Below are 18,365 nucleotides of genomic sequence, written 5' to 3'. Positions count from 1 at the left end.
GGGTTAGGAGACCAGAAAAGCAAGCTGCTTTTAAAACTCGCCTCCCAGGACTTCGTTTTGCTTTTCAGACCCCGACTTCCTTTCCCTTGTTCATCACAACAACCGTTTCATGCTCCCTTTGGTCGTAGTCTCTCATCCGCTGTTTTTGTTCTCCTGTGAATACGGTTAAAGCAGCGTAGAAAACGGCCAGGAGGGTGGGTTTTTTTTACTGCATTCCTACTGCATCTCATTTAGAGACTTGGGCAAAGCCAAGACCGATTTTCAGAATCCAAACAAAGTGGTAGCTGTTAAAGTGAATTGGGATGGCTTGCATAGGGATAGTCTGATAGCCTGATCCTATGTGGAAGTAAGGGTAATTGACTTGTGTGGGTGACCAGAGACAGTTTTGGGGAAAGACTGTACTCTGTGCATTCCCATTTCTGATTACATTATATACATGATGTGGTCTAAGACAGGTGGCTCTACCGCACAATCTGAGAGGTGCACCGAACTGGATCACCTTGCAGACAGCGTTGCCAAGGATGCTGGGGCACAACTATTGGATTGTACACACGTAACTGAAGTGTTGTTCTCCAGCATCTTAGGTGCCATTGCATGGGATCCTGGAACAGATTTCCCTCAGAATGTGTGGGGCACAGCTACTTGGGAAAAGAAAACTATATGTAAGGAAGAGGGATTCACCTCCAGTATCAGTTCATATAGGATCATTGCTCTTACTTCCTCATATCATGTCCCTCATATCAAAGAGGGATTTCCCTTGGGATGAAGTTCCATAGCTGTGGTGCTGCCACTGGTGATTGTCCAAATGCAACCCGTTCTAATTCACATCAGTAGAACAGTGTCTGTTGGGCTGAGACAATAGTGGTAGACATTTTGCTCTTTGGATCAGCTGAAATTTCAGCTACAAACTACTTACCTTGAAAAAAGAGTTGTGTATTTTGTTTTTAAGAAAAAAAATCTCCTGGACCTCCTGTCTCCAGGGTATTTGTAAACTGAATTCCTAGCCTAGGCATCCCTCCCTTCCCTCTCCCATTTTACCACGAGCAGCAGGTGTGTGTGAGTGTGGGCCATTCATTTGGTGAGGGAGGCAAAGACATACCTTCCAACCTGATAGAAAAGCTCTAATTAGAGCTCTGTGCTCTTTAATAACACTTGTCCCTGCAGCTGTAAAAACTCCTCTGTCAAATCCTCCCCATTATGACAGAACACCCATTCAGAGGCCAGGCCAGCAAGCACTACCTCTTGTTTTATAAACGGAGGAGGTAACACACACTCTGCTAACTTCAGTCAGTTTGCCTGAGCTTCCTAGATTTTATGGGTCACTGAACCCATTGTGACGCTGTTCTCAGAAGCTTATGAGGAAGCCCTTTGCTGTTTCTTCACAGTGAATAGCCAGAGGAATATTTATCTCTGCACATCTAGGATGGGAAGGATTGTTGTCCCCTCTCAAATGAGGTCTACAGCACAATGTTCTCCTATGCCATTGTATCTCAGATTTCTGACAGCTGAGACACATTATTCTTCTGAGATAGAATTGGACGCACGCTTCACTCTTACTCCACAAAAGGTTTACGTTGTTCTGGATCTTGCCTTCCCAAGCATACACTCCACAATGCCTGCACTGAGATGTGGCAGAACTACCTGCTCTCAGAGGAAGGTGACAACACGATATCTCTGTATGAGTTGCTGCTGTAGAAATGCCTCCTGAGTGGGAGGAGGCATGCTCAGAGTGGTGATTCACACAGAAGCACATGGTGGTTCTGTGGGTGGGTAATCCCGAAGGATTACTCAGTCACTCCTGATGGAAACAGCAGATCACTTGTCCCTATAGGACATTGATTAGAAAGAGCCTCACATAGAGCCTCACAGGGATTGTTGTTTCTCAATACAATCTGTTAGTTCTCTTGTGGTTCTCAGTTTACCTTAATGACTATGCTATGCACATTCCCATTATAGCATATTCTCCCAGATAGTTCTGCCACATCTCAGTGTAGGAGTGTGTGCTTGGAGTACAATGTAGTATACACATAGTTCCTACTCACTCAGCATTGTCTGACACAAAGGAGCTTTTGGGAAAGGAGATGTGAGCCTGGACCTTGAAAGATGGAAGGATCAAAACAAGCACATTTTGGTTTAAGGAAGAACTTGGAGCTGCTTCACACATTTAATAACAGCAAGCATAAAGTAGTGTTCCCCACACTAAATATGTAACACATGAAGGGAAGACATGTATCTTCAAAATACTTGGGGACATGTGTCCAGGATCAGTGAATGGGCATGACTTCTTTGGGCATGTCTACAGTGTATTTGAAGTCAAGTAGTTCCACATCACATTTGACAAGCATTGGTTGCAATCTTAGTTGCCATGTTTTCTTGGAGTGACCAGGAAGTAGGACTTAGTGAAATCTTGGATTGTTGATAAGCCCTTGCAAATTGCTGACCAAATATTACTCTTGTTCACTGAAGCTGTGACAGTCTGAGTAGATAACCAAAGTACCATAGTGTGAAGCACTCTCATCTTTATTCTTAGTTGTCTATATGAGGGATTCCCAAACTGTGGTCCGTGAACAACCAGTGGTCTGCAAGCTTCATTCAGGTGGTCTGTGGCATGTTTGTAAAAATACAATTAAAAACCATACCGCGTCTAGTACAGTATGTTACAATTGCTACAACAGGCAGAAAAAAAACATTAAGTGGTACAGCAAAACCCTCAGCGATTCCCAAGTGCTAATGAGGTTTTTTTTAAACCACAGAATAAGGTGCATCAACTAGTCTGTATGGGCACAGTAACATTCTTGAAACTGGGCATGAAGCAGGGCCAGCCCTACCGTTAGTCAGATTGAGATGACTGCCTCTGGTAGGTTTGGGGAGAAAAAAAAGTGAATATTTTAAAAATGTAATACCATTGCATTTTTACTGCCAGGGAGGGGGAGAGGCGCCTGTGAGATTTTCTGCCTCAGGTGCCAGAATAAAATTGGAACTATGCACCTTGACATGTGTGCTTTTTTCTCCACCGCAGGCGACAAAATGTCTTGGGTAAGGCCTGAGAGAAAATATGAGCACATTGTTATGGAGTTACTAAAAAATCATTTCACCCACAATTGAATCAGAACACTGGCATTATGGGAATTCCAGAAAAGGACAATCTGTTTTTTACCATTAGATAATATATCAGGATAATCATACTTAGGGATACTCAAATATTGCAACCATCCAAATCTATAAATCCAAAACTCCACTGCAGGAGGACACAAGTTCTTACACTTAAAATGTTATGAAATTAAATGAAATACATGCAGACTTGCTTCTTTTACGCAAGCATGTCCAAGTTGTATGATTCAGTCTAGGTCAAATATGAAAGAGGGCTCCAACACAAAATTTGGATAGCTCAAAGTATATGTATATGAAAATCAGTAGAGCTGTATAGTTAAGAGAATGTAAGGTCAGTGGGCCTGAAGTTCTCAGGCTAACCCTTCCCTGTTTTTGTCAGGACAGTAGTGAGGCAGCGGAAGGACATGGCACCTGGAATGAAGAGGTCACCAAGTGGTGGGGGGAATGGAGCTCCTGGTCTACGTGCTCCCGCACCTGCGGAGGGGGTGTGATGTCCCGGGAGAGGCATTGCTTACGGCAGCGGTAAGTACCAAACAGGACCAGTTGACATGAATGTTAAATAGCTGAAGCGATGCTATCAGTGGTGAAAGAATGGGGGGGGGGGAGAATTGCCAGTGGCAGAGGTTCTTACTAAGTCATACCTCTCTCCATTTGGCCCAGTTTCTCTCATTTCCTCTTCCTTCTTAATTTGTGCCCTTTCTCCTTTGAATATCGTTGTATTCCCATGGTACCCATGGACTTCTCTGTTCATTCTCCTGAGGTACAACAACTGACATCCTGAGCTGGTTCCTGGATTGAAAGGGAGGGGGAGGTGTTGCACAGTGGTGATGATGACAGATTTCATTCTCATGAATTCCAGCAGCTGCCTGATCCTCAGCCCTCCCACTCAAATTCCCATTTAGTTGGCCTGCATGGGCTATGTAGAGCTTCCACTTCCACTCAAAAGAGTTGAATGAGACCCCCTGGAGAGGCACCTCTTTTAACCTGCTACTCCAGATCCCACAATGCTAATGAGCTGGCATCCAAGAACTCACCAGGCGTTGCTTATTCCTCCCACCCCCCAACTCCTTTCTATTCTGCATGAACGCACTTCTGAGCAGAGGAAGCCTGAACAAAGCCCCCTTCCTTTCCTCTTTCCTTCCCTCAAAAAGAGAGGTGGGGAAATCTCCTTTTATGTGGGCTGGCTGGCTGCATAATTAGGATCCGGATATGCTGAGGTGCCTTCCGTCTGGAGATGGTTGTGATTCTAAAACATACTTTGAAATAAACTGTGCTGCTAACAAGGCACCCCAGTGTCTCTTTAAAAAAAAAGCTCTATAGCTTACAGTTCCAGCTACCCCATTTTTAATTTACACGCGCGCGCGCACACACACACACACACACACACACACACGTAATGACAGTATTAGCTAAAGGAAGGGGGGTAGGCTTGCCCATCAAAACGCCACCAAGTTCATGCACCAAACCCATTCAAAGGAAAGCAGATTCTGAAGGAGGCTTCTGTCCTTCCAGTCAGTTGATGGTCTACCACCTAGTCCTTCAGGACTGAACCTTGTAGCCTCCCCACTTCAGATCAGGAAGCCTCTTCTTACCAAACCAGTCCATAGATCTAGGGTCACTAATAATGGTTGTATTGAAAAGTGACGCTTTTTCAGGACCTAGTGAGTTTTGTGGGGTTTTTTCGCAGTTGCTTTAATAACAGTGGGGGCAGGCAGCTCTAAATTTCTGAAAGGAGTTACTCTCATTCTTGTACGGTATACAAATGTTTTAAATAAATAAATGCCTATCTAGATGACATACCCACTTGCTTTGAAACCCCTTAATTCTCCATGCATGAGTGCTGGTTGGGGTTACTTAATGCTGAGAAAACAGCACTCTGCACATGTTCAGAGACATTTTGAACATGTTCCAAGACTGAAAACAGGTGCCATGACAGATTTCATAATCTCAGATTTAAGCCTGGGGATGGGGAGGGAGCACTCACATTCATCCTAATGTTGGAGAGGAATGCTTATTCTCTCTGCCTCTTTGTTATAATGTATGAAAGTACTAGCCAACTCATAAAAAAGGGCAACAAAAGTTGTTACAGGTGTGATTATTGGGTGAGGTTATGAGGCCCCTAAGCCTCTGAAGCAGACATTTCTGGAAGCCCAGACTATAGTTCCATCCACAAGAAATCTGCTTCTTTCCTTGCAGGCTACAAGTATCTCAGAGGACAAACAGCAGCATGTGCATGGGTCAGTCCAAGCACTACCAACTGTGCCAACAACAGGTAAGATGAACTCTCATGGATGCTTATTTAGGTCTTGGGTTTTTTTCTGTGAACTGCTATGCGCATGAAACAAAATACAATTCAACTAGCAAGTGGTTGGTTACTATTATCCATAGAGTGGCATCAATATGCACAGAACTTGATAGCATGTTATTTTGGTTGCCAGGCTGCAACTCACAGTGCAGTCCTATACGTGTCTACTCAAAAGTGAGTCCCATTGAGTTCACATGATTTTACAGGGGCTTCTTCCTAGGCAAGTGGGCACAGGGCTGCAGCCTCAGAGGTGTACATATGCCTGCTTATAGTTTTCTCTTGGAAGATCTAGCAATAATACGTCCCAGCATTCCAGGAACAAAGGAATAGTGGAGATAGCTCCTCTTAGAATATATGTGAGCAAATTGCGGGCCACATGCAGCCCTACACCTTATTTGCTATGCCCCCCCAACCCTGGAGAGAGAGAAATGAATGTAGGAGAATGAGCGGATGGTGGATGAATGAACAGGAGAGAGGGTGGGTGTTTGTGCGTATTTGTGTAAAAGGGTGTGTGAGAGAGGGCAGATCCACAGCTTACATTTAAAGGACATCCAGTGCACATTTAAATTACATGACTCCCCCAAAGAATCATAGGAACTGCAGTTTGTTAAGAGTGCTGGGAAATTGTAGCTCTGTGAGGGGGAAACCACAGTTCCCAGAGGCAGAGTGACAAAGAATGAATGTATGATCATTGAATGAAGTGAAGAGAGGGAAGGAAAGAGAAGAGGTGTCCCACCCACTTTTTGCTTTGGCCATGTCTGTCACTGCTTGGACATGGCCCTTCACCATATGCAGCCGCTGACTACTTTCCCCCAGGGAAATGAGGTCCTTGATCCCAAAACATTTGGCCACCCTTGTTCTTGACAGAAATTGTTGGATATAGTCTCCTCTTCAAATTCTCCATATTTCCTACATCAGTACAAGTGTATGTGGGTTAACTCAGCATTTCTTAAAATGTTTTGAACTCAGCTCCCACTCTTCTTAACGTAAACTTACTTATTAAACTTACTGGGGAGGGGGGGAAACGATGACAACCAAGTAGCAACCATCTGCTCACTGGGTGACTGTGCCACTAGGAATGAGGACAAACAGTCTTTCCTGCTTTGTGATTTTTTGAGGGGATATTTATAGAAAACTTTCATGGGTGCCAGAGAAGGTACGTACAAGCACGCTGGCACCTAAGGGCATCATGTTGGTAACCCTTGCAGTACAGAAATAAAGCAGCTTATTGATTTCATTTTTATCCCACTTTTGCTTTAAGAATCTAACCCAGCCCCAGAAGCTTTTCTTTCAATCCAAATAGCAGGTGGAGGGGCATGATCTGGATCAAGACCAAAGAATTAAAAACCCCTGCTGGGCACACTAGGGACCTGATCCAGATTGAGGCCCCCCAACCTGTTGTTTCCTTTTTAAAAGCCATTTGCACAATTGCTAATTGTGTGAATGGTGTCTTGTCAAGTTTGGTCCTAAATCTTTTGCCTTTTATCTGAAAATCTTAAAATCTCTGCATGCTTGAACTCAGAGTTCAGGTTCTTTGTGAATATAGTGTGAACAACCATAGAATCTGGCTGCCTTGTGCTGAGAGGAAAGAGGAATTGGTGATGAACTTAGATTCATTCTCTCTCTCTCTCTCTCTCTCTCTCTCTCTCACCAGCTTTGCCCTGCCAACACAGCCAGCTTCAAGCAGCATCAGTGCGCCAGTTTCAACGCCAAGGCCTTTGGGAAGCATTATTATCACTGGATGCCTCTCTATCCAGGTTTGCCTTTGCTAAATTACTCCACAGAAGCTGTAGATCAACAGGTGAGGAGAAGGCTGCACTTAAAGGGCCTTGAAGAAATTAATGACAGGAGGGTAGCAATCTTAGACCTTTGGAGCAAGAAACAAGAAGTCCACTGGCATTTTAAAGACTAACAGATTTATTGCGACACAAGCTTTTGTGGACCAAAGCCCACTGTTACACACACAACACAGACACACACAGAGACAGAGAAAAAAGTATAAGCAGTGGGGCCAAACGGCCATGAAATGTAAGCGAAACAGTAGTAGGTGGAAGTTCAAATGTGTTCGTGACCCGTTTCCAACAGAAGTTACTCATGATAACGCAGTCTTCTTAGCTTATCCATGCTACATTGATACTTGTAATGGGAAAGACTCCATAGTGAGGAAGATTGTTTTTCTATTGGTGATTTTTGTTCTGAATGAAGTGGGCTCTAGTCCATGAAAATGTCATGTCACAATAAAGCTTCTATACTCTAAGCTACAACAGCCCTCTGCATGCAGTACTCGATGCCCTGGGATGAGGTGGAAGTGATAGTTACATCCGTTTAAGTCTGTAATGTAGAAATGTTTCCTTATCCAGGATCAACTCGGTGTCTCAGGTGGGGTTTTCTTGGTTGGATGGCAATGAACATTTCAATTATTTAACTGACTTTAACATCTGGCTTGCAGGTTACTCCAGTAGAGTCAGCTTCAACACATTGCTTCCTAGAGAACATGAGCTTCTGTCTCTTACCTCCCTCTCCTCCTGAACCACTGCATGTCCTTTGTTCCCATTTCTTCTGTGTTTTGCTCTAGATGATTACACCAGCATCTCTAACAAGCCGTGTGATCTCCAGTGCACCACCAGGAACGGAGAGAGGCAGCTGATGGCACGAGCCCAGGATGGCACATCGTGCAAGGACAGGGCCTACCAAGGGGTTTGCATCGATGGGAAGTGTGAGGTAAAGCATTAGAAGGAAGACCTGCTTCCTCAACTCATTTATGATCAAGAGAAGTTTTTCCCCTTAGTGTTAATGGGAGCTAAGATGTCACTTAGGAGTGTGGTGTGTAGACTCCTCGACTCAGTAAAAACCACAGGACAGGACTGAAGCAAAGTGAAGAACATAAGAATTGCCCTGCTGGATTTATTCATTTATGAATTTTCTTACATGTAAAGTCAGTCTTTCTTCCATCATGGAACCCATGTTTGTGTACATGTGTTTCCCAGGCAGTCACTCATCCAGCCACTGATCAGATCCATATCTGCTTAGTTTCAGCAAGGTGACAACCTCATGTGACTTCAGAAGAACATGCCCTGGATAAGGCCAATGATCCTTCTAGTCCAGCATCCTATTGGCAACTGTGGCCAGCTAAATTGCTCTGGGAAACCCACAAGTAAGATGTTTGCTGCCTCCTCCCTCCCAGCAACTGGTATTGAGAGTTATACTTCTTCTGGAGGTTCCACTTAGCTTTCATGGTGAATAGCCACTGATACTCCATGAATTTGCCTAATGCCATGTTTAAGGTAGTGGCCAGTGCCATGTCTGTCTTTGTATGGAGTGTTTTCTCTTGATGGCCCCAAATCTGCTCCCAGTTCACTGGGAGACCCCCAAATTCTGGTATTATCAGAAAGAGAGGTTTGGTCTGTCCAGCTTTCTCCATACTAAACACTGATTTTTCAGACCTCTACTATGTTCCCCTTTAGTCAGTTTTATTTCTAAATTAAAAAGACCAAAATGCTTAAGGCCTATCCTTGTACAGGAGCGTATGCAACCCAAAGATAAAAGAGGGATCAGGAGCTGTGGGTTGGGGGTAAAAGAAGCTGGGCATATTATTATTCCATGTAACACTGTCAGTGTGTAGTGACATCACTTTATGGACCAACTGAAGCAAAGCTATGAGTAGCTCACAGTCTAAATTTGAACCAAGGAGGCAGGGAAGGGAAGAGAGGCAAAAGTTACTCAGTGGAATTCGCTCCCACAAGAGGAAGTGATGGCAACTAACTTAGATGGCTTTAAAAGAGGATTGGCCACATTCATGGAGGATAAGGCTATCGATGGCAAATAGCCACAATGGCTGTGTTCTCCCTCCGCGGTTGGAGGCAGGATGCCTCTGAATACCAGTTGCTGGGAATCACAAGTGGGGAGAGCACTGCCGTACTTGTGGGCTTCCCATAGGAATCTGGTTGGCCACTGTGAGAACAGGATGCTAGACTGGATGGCCTGGATGGGTTCTTCTTACATTCCTCTGCACAAAGGGTAGATGCAAACAAATGCAGTTATCCACACATTGGTTGAGATTCAATTAAAAGCATTCAGCCAAAAGCTTCGCAGAAGAATGGTCTTGGAACTGGGGTATTAATAGGCCCGATGGATTAGGATCATAGAGATGGTTTCCAAACTCTAAGCCTGCCTCCATTTTTCCCTTCTCTTTCCAGCCGATAGGGTGTGATGGCAGCCTGTATTCTTCCCAGGTGATGGACCGATGTCGAGTATGCGGAGGAGATGGAAGCACTTGCTACCGAGTCTCTGGTAGTTTCCGAAAGGGGATCTCACAGTTAGGTACACTTTCCTGACAGCATTGACCTATTTACTGCACTGCTTCTTGGTAACCCTCTTGCTTCTAATCATAAAGTTGGCAAAAGACCCTCTTGGGCTGCAGTAGGGACTCTTGCCCAACCCCATATCTGAAGCTAAATCAGCAATAAAATGAGGCTGCAGAATGGCTTGAAGCATTAATATAAAATGCTGCAGAGCCCACCTGATGCCTCTGTGCTAGACGTTGTGGGATTGAACTGAGAATCATAGAATAATATGGGAGGGGCCTATAAAACCATCGAGTCCAACCCCTTGCTCATTGCAAGAATCCAAATTAAAGCAGACCCAACAGGTGCTGTCCAGCTGCCTCTTAAATGCCTCTGGTGTTGGAGAGCCCACCACTTCACTAGGTAATTGGTTTCATTGTCATACCACTAACATTTAGGAGGTTTTTCCTGATGTTCAGTCGAAATCTGGCTTCCTGTAACTTGAGCCCATTATTCTGTGTCCTGCACTCTGGGATGATCGAGAAGAGATTCTGGCCCTCCTCTCTGTGACAACCTTTGAAATGCTTCATGTTATCTAAGAGCAGAATTACACGTTACATAACAAATGTGCACAAGAAATGTCCAAAATCAACTTCTAGTAAGGAAAAGCAGCTTCAGAAGGGAGTGATTTAAAGCAGAGAAATGAAAGGTTGTGCTTAATTGTTCACCTGCCTATTTTTTTTCTGCTGAAAATTATCCCCCTCTGTCACCACTTGGGGTTCCCATTGCACTTTACTTTGCAAGCACACATCTAGAATCCTGTGAATAGGAAAAGTGGCTGGGGTGAGATGGAAATTTTCAGCAGCAAAGCAGCAGGCAGCGGAAAGGTTAAACACCTCTTCCATACCTCTTCTCTGCTCCAAATTTTCTCCTCCCAAACCTGTTTTTCTTGGAAGAAATGGCTGGTGAGGTTTTGTTAAATGCTGGTGAGGTTTTGGTAAATGCGTTCGCATGTGATGTGCAGTTCTGCCCTGAGAGAGACTTAAGTTTCAGGATGTTAATATCTGATACAACAAATTTATATCAAAGAAACCCCAGGTTATACTCTTAAAATTATTCAGATCAATAAGATCTTATGCAAATACACACACTCCATAGCTGGGTACTGTATTTGCAAAACGTGAGGTTTTACGTATGTGTGAAAGAGTGACAGGAATCAGCGGGAGAAGAAGAGTAAGACAATGAAGGCCAATTTGGAGTGTATGGTTGGGGCAGCATGAGTGGAGGGCCTGAAGGATGGGTCAGAAAGCACTGGAAGCGAAGCAGAGTTGTGGGAGCACTAGAACCTCCTGTGTTTTTCTTTCTCTCAGAGTGGCCTGGGAGACATTAAAGACAGATGAGATTGAGGAACCCAGATTCTGCAGGAGATACAAGTGTCTGCAGATGTGAAATCATAGAAACCTACAAAGTCCTGCCACTGTCCTTTGAATACAAGCATTTGGGACTGTTTCCTCAGTCAGGCTCACAAGTCTGTGGTTCTTCCAAGTGTCACCACAACACTAGATGGGGGTAGAGTCCCATTTCTTGTGCATGGCTACCTTTATTTTGTTTAATGAGGCAATGCACTAAATCCGAATAGTTTTGCCTTTTAAATTAAAATGAAGACACCCGCCCACAAAAACACCTCCTCAGAAATACCAAGGATTCTTCTTTGTAATTTATTTATTTAAGACATTTATGCCGCTTAGTCATTCACATTTCTAAGCAGTGTATATAAACACAAGTCATACATTAAATATTTATGTATCGATAAATATTTATGGCAACATGGAAGCCATGTAAATAAAACTATACCTTCCAAAAGTCCATATTGTGAACATGCCATTCCATTTCTAGGCTGAAATCCCCTTGTCCCACATCCATAATCTGCCTGCATTCCAAAAGACCAGCAAGCTGAGCTGCTTCAAAACCCAAAGGGCCGTGTTGTTTCAGGGTGGAGAAACTCTTCTAATTACAGGCAGTGATATCTTGGGAAAGCTACTGAAGGGCAGGTAGCAAGGATTGTGGGAAGGCACGGGAAGAATGAGGGGGGGGAGTTGTTAATTTGCAGCCTGTCTGCAGCACAGATGTTATGCACTGGGAAGACCTGAGGCCTACCCAGAAGTTATTTCCATGTAGGAAAATGTGCAGACCATGTGGGTGGATAGTTGCATATGTAGACTTTGAGGCTGCATGTTTGATCTCAGGAAATACTCCACAGGAAAAAGGAAAGGGCTAATTGAGAATCAGGCTCCCAGGGAGACATGCAATGAAGCCATCCTATATTAGGTTGGGCCAGTGGTCCATCCAGTCCAGTCTACTCTGACTGGCAGCAGCTCTCCAGGGGGTCAGTCAGAGGTGTTTCACAGATCTGCAAACTGGAGATGCCAGGGACTAAACCTGGAATCTTATGCATGCAAACCATGTGCTCTGCTGAAACAGCCATATAGTCAAGAGACAAAGACCTGTCCCAGGAAATGTTCCACCTTTCAATTAACTCATCCACATTTTCAGAAAGCAACTATATGTTTGTAGTTTGAACTCCTATTCCCATTCCCCACCGTACTGTGCACATCTGTGGCAGCTAAAGCTGAAACAGTTTCAGCTCAGGATCAGTTTCTTATCTGTGCTCCGCACAGAACTGATTCCCTGATCAGGGGAAAGGTATAATACTCAGCTGTGGTACAAAAAGGTCTACATTTCCAGGAGATGAGGGGGCACATCTTAAATAAAGTTTGACCCAGAGGAAGTCTGATATAGTTACTTACAGGTGCATGCAGACAAAAAAATCTTGTTTACATTTATAGTTAATGATCACCTGGTGCTGATTGATTCATGTGTATATGGCTGTTGCAGAAGAGCTTGAGAAAACTTTACATCTCGAAGAGGGAGACTGCTGTTCTTAGGGAGGTTCCTCCTTGGCTACATAGGTTGAGAGGCTTTTGAGTGTTTTCTTCCAGAAGGGACCTTGTCCATTGCAGTAAATGCTTCTGAGTATTAAGGCCAATTTAGGAAGATAAGTCATAGCACCATCTTCTAGGAGCCACTGTCCTTATGTGCATCAAGTTGGAGTTCGGATTTCAAAGTGGAACCTCAGAGACTTGGCCCAGTGTGCTTAGTCAGCCACAGAGTAGCAGGTTTCCCACACAGCCAGCAGAATGTGATGAAAGTTTTTGTATAATTTGTACCTGTGACAGAAGGCAACCATTGCTCATGGCTACCTAGTGTGGTGGCTCAGGAGACAGGGGTGCCTTCCTATTAATTCAACGGCTGTGGTTCCAGGTCCACAAAGGCAGTTTTGTTATCTCAGTAGACCTAGTGTCTCAGTGGGTAGGGACACCTTACTTTTTGTGGAAGGACTGTAGCTGAGTGGTGGGGCACTTCCTTTGCATACACAACGTCTAAGGTTCAATTCTTGGCACTCTGGTTGGGAAAGACTCTTGTCTGAAACCTTGGAGAGCCACTGCCACTCAGTAGACAATAGTGATCTAGATCAGGGGTTGGGAACCTCCAGCCTCCAGGCCAATCATGGCCCTTCAGGAGGTCCCATTTGTGTGTCTCACCCCCCGGCCATTTCTGCCAAACCACACCATTAGCTGATATCATTAATGATGTCAGCTGATAGGTGGGAAGACTGGGTTTAATCCTTTGCTGTGCAAGCCTGTTCTCAGCAGGGAACAAGATCTTTCAGAAGAAACAGCAGGGTTTAATCCTTGCTAACCAACTGAGTGGAGATTAAAGCCCAGGGCTAAAGTGCCTTTTAAAACATCTTATGCATGGCAGCTAATTCAAAGATGCTTTTGCAAAGGCTTTAAAAAAAAAAGTATTTATTGTAAAAAAAACAAGAACAGAACATTGAACAGAAACAATAACCAAACCCCGGGATCAATGAGGATACAAAGAAAAACATATTTTGCCAGGCATATAATATAATTTACCCAATATTACAAGAATTAATTACTACTCATATTCACACTAAACTGATATTAAAGAAAAAAATTATAGAAATGCTTTATATATTACAATACAGTATTTATAAGTTGGTTAGCAAGAATTTTTTCTTTTTCACTAGGAAAACTAAATGGATCTGGCCGTTGGTGGGAGCTGATCATGTAAACCATGATTAGTCACATAATCGATAAATAACCACCAAGTGGCAGCATATGCGTCTGGTTTAGCCCTGTCTTGTAGAAAATGAAGGTTATGAGTAATTTTATCTAATAAAGCCAAATTCCATATATTTTTGTATCATGCACATAAATCCAAGTCTTCTAGTAATTTCCATTTTTGCACAACCGTTTGACGGGTCGCCATTAATAATTTAGAAATCAGTTATTTAGATTTCAAGTTGGCATTGACATCTCTAAACGATAATAAAAGAAATAATTTTCTTTCGTAATATTTTTAAGCTCCTTATGCACCAAGTCCCAAAATGGAGTAATTTTGGGACAAGTCCACCAAAGGTGAAAATATGTGCCTTTAATAGAGCAACCTCCCCAGCATAATGGACTCATATTAGAAGATATATAGGACAAACAGGTTGGTGTTAAGTACCATTTATGTAGGATTTTAAGATTAATTTCTTTATGAGCAGCAGATACGATTTTGTTATATTTAAACGAACAAACATTTTTCCATTCTGTATCATTCACCTCAAAATCTAAGTCTTGCGCCCATTGGATTTTAAGACCACTGAATTGACCCATTTGTGTATCCAATAATATTTTATATTTGCAAAGGCTTTATAAAATAAAATAATAATATTTTATTTATGAGTCGCCTATCTGGCCGAATTAACGGTCACTCTAGGCGACGTACACCAACAGGATAAAATACAATATAAAACCAAAAACCACATTCAATAATTAAACTAAACAGCAGTAAAAGATAGCTCCCATGCATTGGTTTGCTCAAACAGGAGATTGAGGGCTGTCTTGAAGCCTTTGCAAAATCCTTCCCCCATTAACTTCCTAACACTGGGGACGAAGGGGGAGGGGGGAGACTTGGAAAAGCCTTTGCGAGTCTCCTCCTTTAAATCTGCAATGTCAGGAAAAAGAGGGAAGGGGGGAGACTCGCAAAGCCTTTCAAAGTCCCCCCTCCCCTGTCAAGTCTCTGATGTCGGGAAGTTAAGCAGACAATGGGGGAGACTTGGGAAAGCCTTTCCTTCTCTCCCTTTGGGCAGTGTGGGAAGGGAGAGAAGGAACCCAAGCACATGCAGCAAGTGCTGACTTCCTTCTTTCCCTTTCAGCAGGGGGGATGGGGTTCATCGCCACTGCCACTGCTGGTGGCAGAAGGAAGAGTAGGAAGCGAGCTTCTCTCTTGCATAGCAGAAGTGGGTGTGACTATCATGTGTCAATCATGTGATGTCATTATGATGACACGTGATTGAGAGGTGGCAGCCACGCCCACCTGTCAAATTTGGCCCTTGATGTTAATTCTGATAAAGATCTGGCCCATGGAACCAAAAAGGTTCCCCACCCCTGAGCTAGATGAACAATGCTCTGATTCACTATGAGGAAGTTTTCTATGTGCAGCAAAACCCAACACATTTCATTTAAGAAGGCTATGAATAGGTTTTATGAAATTTCCTGCTTGGAATTCAGTGTGCAAAGGAATACTCGCTTCAAGCTGTCAGGAGAGACTGTTTTCCCCCCAAACAAACAATAGATTTGACTGCTTTGTTCACAAGGAAAGCTTTTTGGCTCAAATATATTCAGCTGCTCAAGTCACATTGATGTGAACATACCACTTGTTCACAACACATCTACTAGTATGCTTTCTTGAAAGCTAATTGGGTGAAAACACACCTCCACTGTTTCCTTGCTATCTCCCTCTGTCCCAGTGTTGGCTAAGGTAGATTATAAGCCTTGCAAGCAGCAAGCACATTGCTTCTCTCTGTACAATACCTGGTGCACCAGTGGAGCCACAGACATTCATTTAAAATGGGCAGCTCATCTCCTCCCAAAGGGATGGACAGCTATAAAAAGACAGTATAGTAATAAAATACATTTTAATCCCAATCCTCTGCAAATTTAATAGCAATTTCCAATACTAAGCCCAGACAGGTATAGCAAAGCTTCCAAAAGACACGCAGCCCATTTCATACATTATGTGGGGCCCTCCCATAATGGAGAAGTGCCCCCCTTTCACCATGGAGATGACTGGCTAAGATGTTTTAAATATACAGCTTAAACATCAGTGCATCAAACATGCATATCATACAGGTAACGCTATGATTGGCTGCAGCCCCTACTGAGTGTCTAATATTTGGCAAACCCAGGTTTGCCTCTGTGTAATTTGCGAAATGACCCAAACACACTCAACTAAACTGAGTCCTGTGACATAGTGGAAACGGAAAAACTGCTTCATGGAGCAATGTCAGTTCCTCTGATTTGGGTTTTCTGATTTTTCTTCAACTCCTGTCTCTCAGGATATGTGTTCATCACCAATATCCCTGCTGGTGCTACAGACATTCTCATTATAGAGCGAAGAAAAACGGAGAACATCCTAGGTAAGCAATGGAAGAGAATGCTGCCCTGGGGCACATTTGGCCCACAGTACAAAGAAAAGAGTGCAAAACAGCTGGTATAGCACAGTGGGGGAGGAGAGCCTGGCTGGGAGTCCAGAGTCTGTGAGTTCAAATCCCCGCTTGTGTCTCCTGGGTGTCAAGGGCCAGCTAAAGATCACCCCCACAGGGAGTGGCTCAGGGGTTACATGCCCTGCCACCTGAGCAGCCGTGGGCAAGCTGCATAGTCCCAAGGAGCCCAGTTGCCCCCCAGCTGGCAGTTGCGGACAAAGAAGGGGCTGGCTTGTGCAGCTGTGACAAGCTGAGCAGGCCCTAGCCAACTGGGGAGGATTAGCCTCACAGGGAGGCAATAGTAAAAAAAAACCCTGAATATCATTTACCATTAAATTCCTATTCATAGGATCACCATAAGTCGGGATCGACTGGAAGGCAGGCCATTTCCAATTCAACTCTTAATTACCGCCTGCAAGTCCTAAAGGGCATTCACAAGGTGGCATTTTTGTTCTTGATCAATCTATTCTGTGTAAATACTATCCCTTGGTTCCAGCTTCAGAGGGATCAAAAAAGATGAAAGCATTGCAGTTATAGTGCTTTTTGTCAAGAACTTTTAAACATTACCAATGAATTGTTTCTGGATGTACCCCCAACCACCTTTTTAGTAAGAATGGCATCTTTATAAAACTCTCCTAGAGCATGTCTATATGGATCTCTTACTTAGTTAAAATGGTATTTTGTACAACCCCTAAACTATTTAAACTAGATTATGTCTAGGAGAGATTTTGGGGTCCAGGGGGAGGGACATACATCTAAGATATGTTTGTGTAGTACACCCAGTCCCTTCAATGCATGTAGCCCAGATGAATCCCCCTCCTGGACGTGTGGCAGACATAAGAAATAATGTGCTGTGCAATATTTTAACAAAAGATATAGCTCAGTGCTAGAGCAAATGCCCCACAAACAAAAGGTCTGATAGGGATTAGGTGCTCTACCACTGAGTTACACTTTTTGTATTCCCCGGCTTCTCCAGTTAAGAGGATGTATGGGAGTCTTCCTGAGATCTTGGGAGAGTCTCTGCCACTTGAGGTGGGCGTTGTCACACTAGATGGGCCAATGTCCTTACTTGGTATAAGGGCAACTTACACATATTTGCATCTTTACAGTACCACACTGTGGTTTATTAAACCATGACTAAGCATTATGTGTGAGTCCTACTGAACACCCTTAACTATGGTTTGTTTACTGCCAGCAAATCATGATCTGAAACCATGGTTTGTTGTTTTACAAACCTTGGTTTGTTTTAACGATGACTTAGCATTATGTGTGAACCCAGCACACTTCCTTAAACACGGTTTCTTTAACCACCCAACCCTCACCACACTGCAAAGGCACAAGGCAAGAGCAGCTGAAAAGCAAACCAAGCCTTGGAGAAACAAGCCATGGTTTATCTGGGATAACTTGTGGTTTGTTAAACAAACCATGACTTAGCGTTATGTGCAAATCAGGCCATTACAGAATGGAAATGCCAAACTCATGGAGCTGTTGAGTGCATACAACCTCACTCTTAATTTTCTTGCAATGTTTACTGTCCACAGAAGCAGTGGTGTGATTGCCAAGCATAGATGGGGCTATGGTTTGCTTAGTATTCTATGTAATCTAGTAGACCTATTGTAACAGGGTTACTCACTCTTGTCCCTGACTGCCTATATCATACTTCTGAGGAGAAGCCTAAGCCTGAGCAATGGAATTAAAGCCTTTGGTCTGCATCAACATTATAACAGGGCATACTTTGAATTGGGAAAGTACTGAAGACCCAGCAGTGTTGGCTCTGCCCATTGACTCCCAGCTGCAAGAGCCGCAATACAGTTTATGTACCTTGGCCACTATGCAGAATACACTTTTACTTGCCCTTTGGCTCCTGTATGGGAGTGAGTAACTGAGGTTCATAAGGAGACAACTCTGGCAAAAATCTCTGTTCTTATTGTACTGTGCCCCCCTGCTCTTGGCTTCAGCACAGAGGAAAAAGGGTTGTTGTGACTCAGGAACCTCCAGATGTCATTGGACTCCCAGCTCCAGCCTGCATGGCCAATGTTTAGGCATGATA

The 18,365-nt window shown here is 43.6% G+C and overlaps 1 protein-coding gene across 3 annotated transcripts in view; it reads left to right on the top strand.

The window, feature by feature from the left end:
• LOC133388075 (ADAMTS-like protein 2) overlaps positions 1–18,365 on the top strand; it is a 37,078-nt gene that overhangs the window by 624 nt on the left and 18,089 nt on the right. Inside the window, exons 2-7 of one of the 3 annotated variants that reach the window (XM_061634246.1) lie at positions 3,491–3,633; positions 5,308–5,383; positions 7,071–7,173; positions 7,992–8,137; positions 9,613–9,736; positions 16,169–16,249. In XM_061634246.1, coding sequence (XP_061490230.1) covers positions 3,491–3,633; positions 5,308–5,383; positions 7,071–7,173; positions 7,992–8,137; positions 9,613–9,736; positions 16,169–16,249 — 673 coding nt within the window. Of the gene's footprint in view, positions 1–3,490; positions 3,634–5,307; positions 5,384–7,070; positions 7,218–7,991; positions 8,138–9,612; positions 9,737–16,168; positions 16,250–18,365 lie in introns of all 3 variants that reach the window. The other 2 variants (XM_061634248.1, XM_061634249.1) reach the window with 2 other exon arrangements.

Source organism: Rhineura floridana, chromosome 6 (genome assembly GCF_030035675.1).
Source record: "Rhineura floridana isolate rRhiFlo1 chromosome 6, rRhiFlo1.hap2, whole genome shotgun sequence".
NCBI lineage: Eukaryota > Metazoa > Chordata > Lepidosauria > Squamata > Rhineuridae > Rhineura > Rhineura floridana.
The sequence above is the reverse complement of the archived record's forward strand: the minus strand, read 5'-3'. Positions and strand labels throughout refer to the sequence as shown.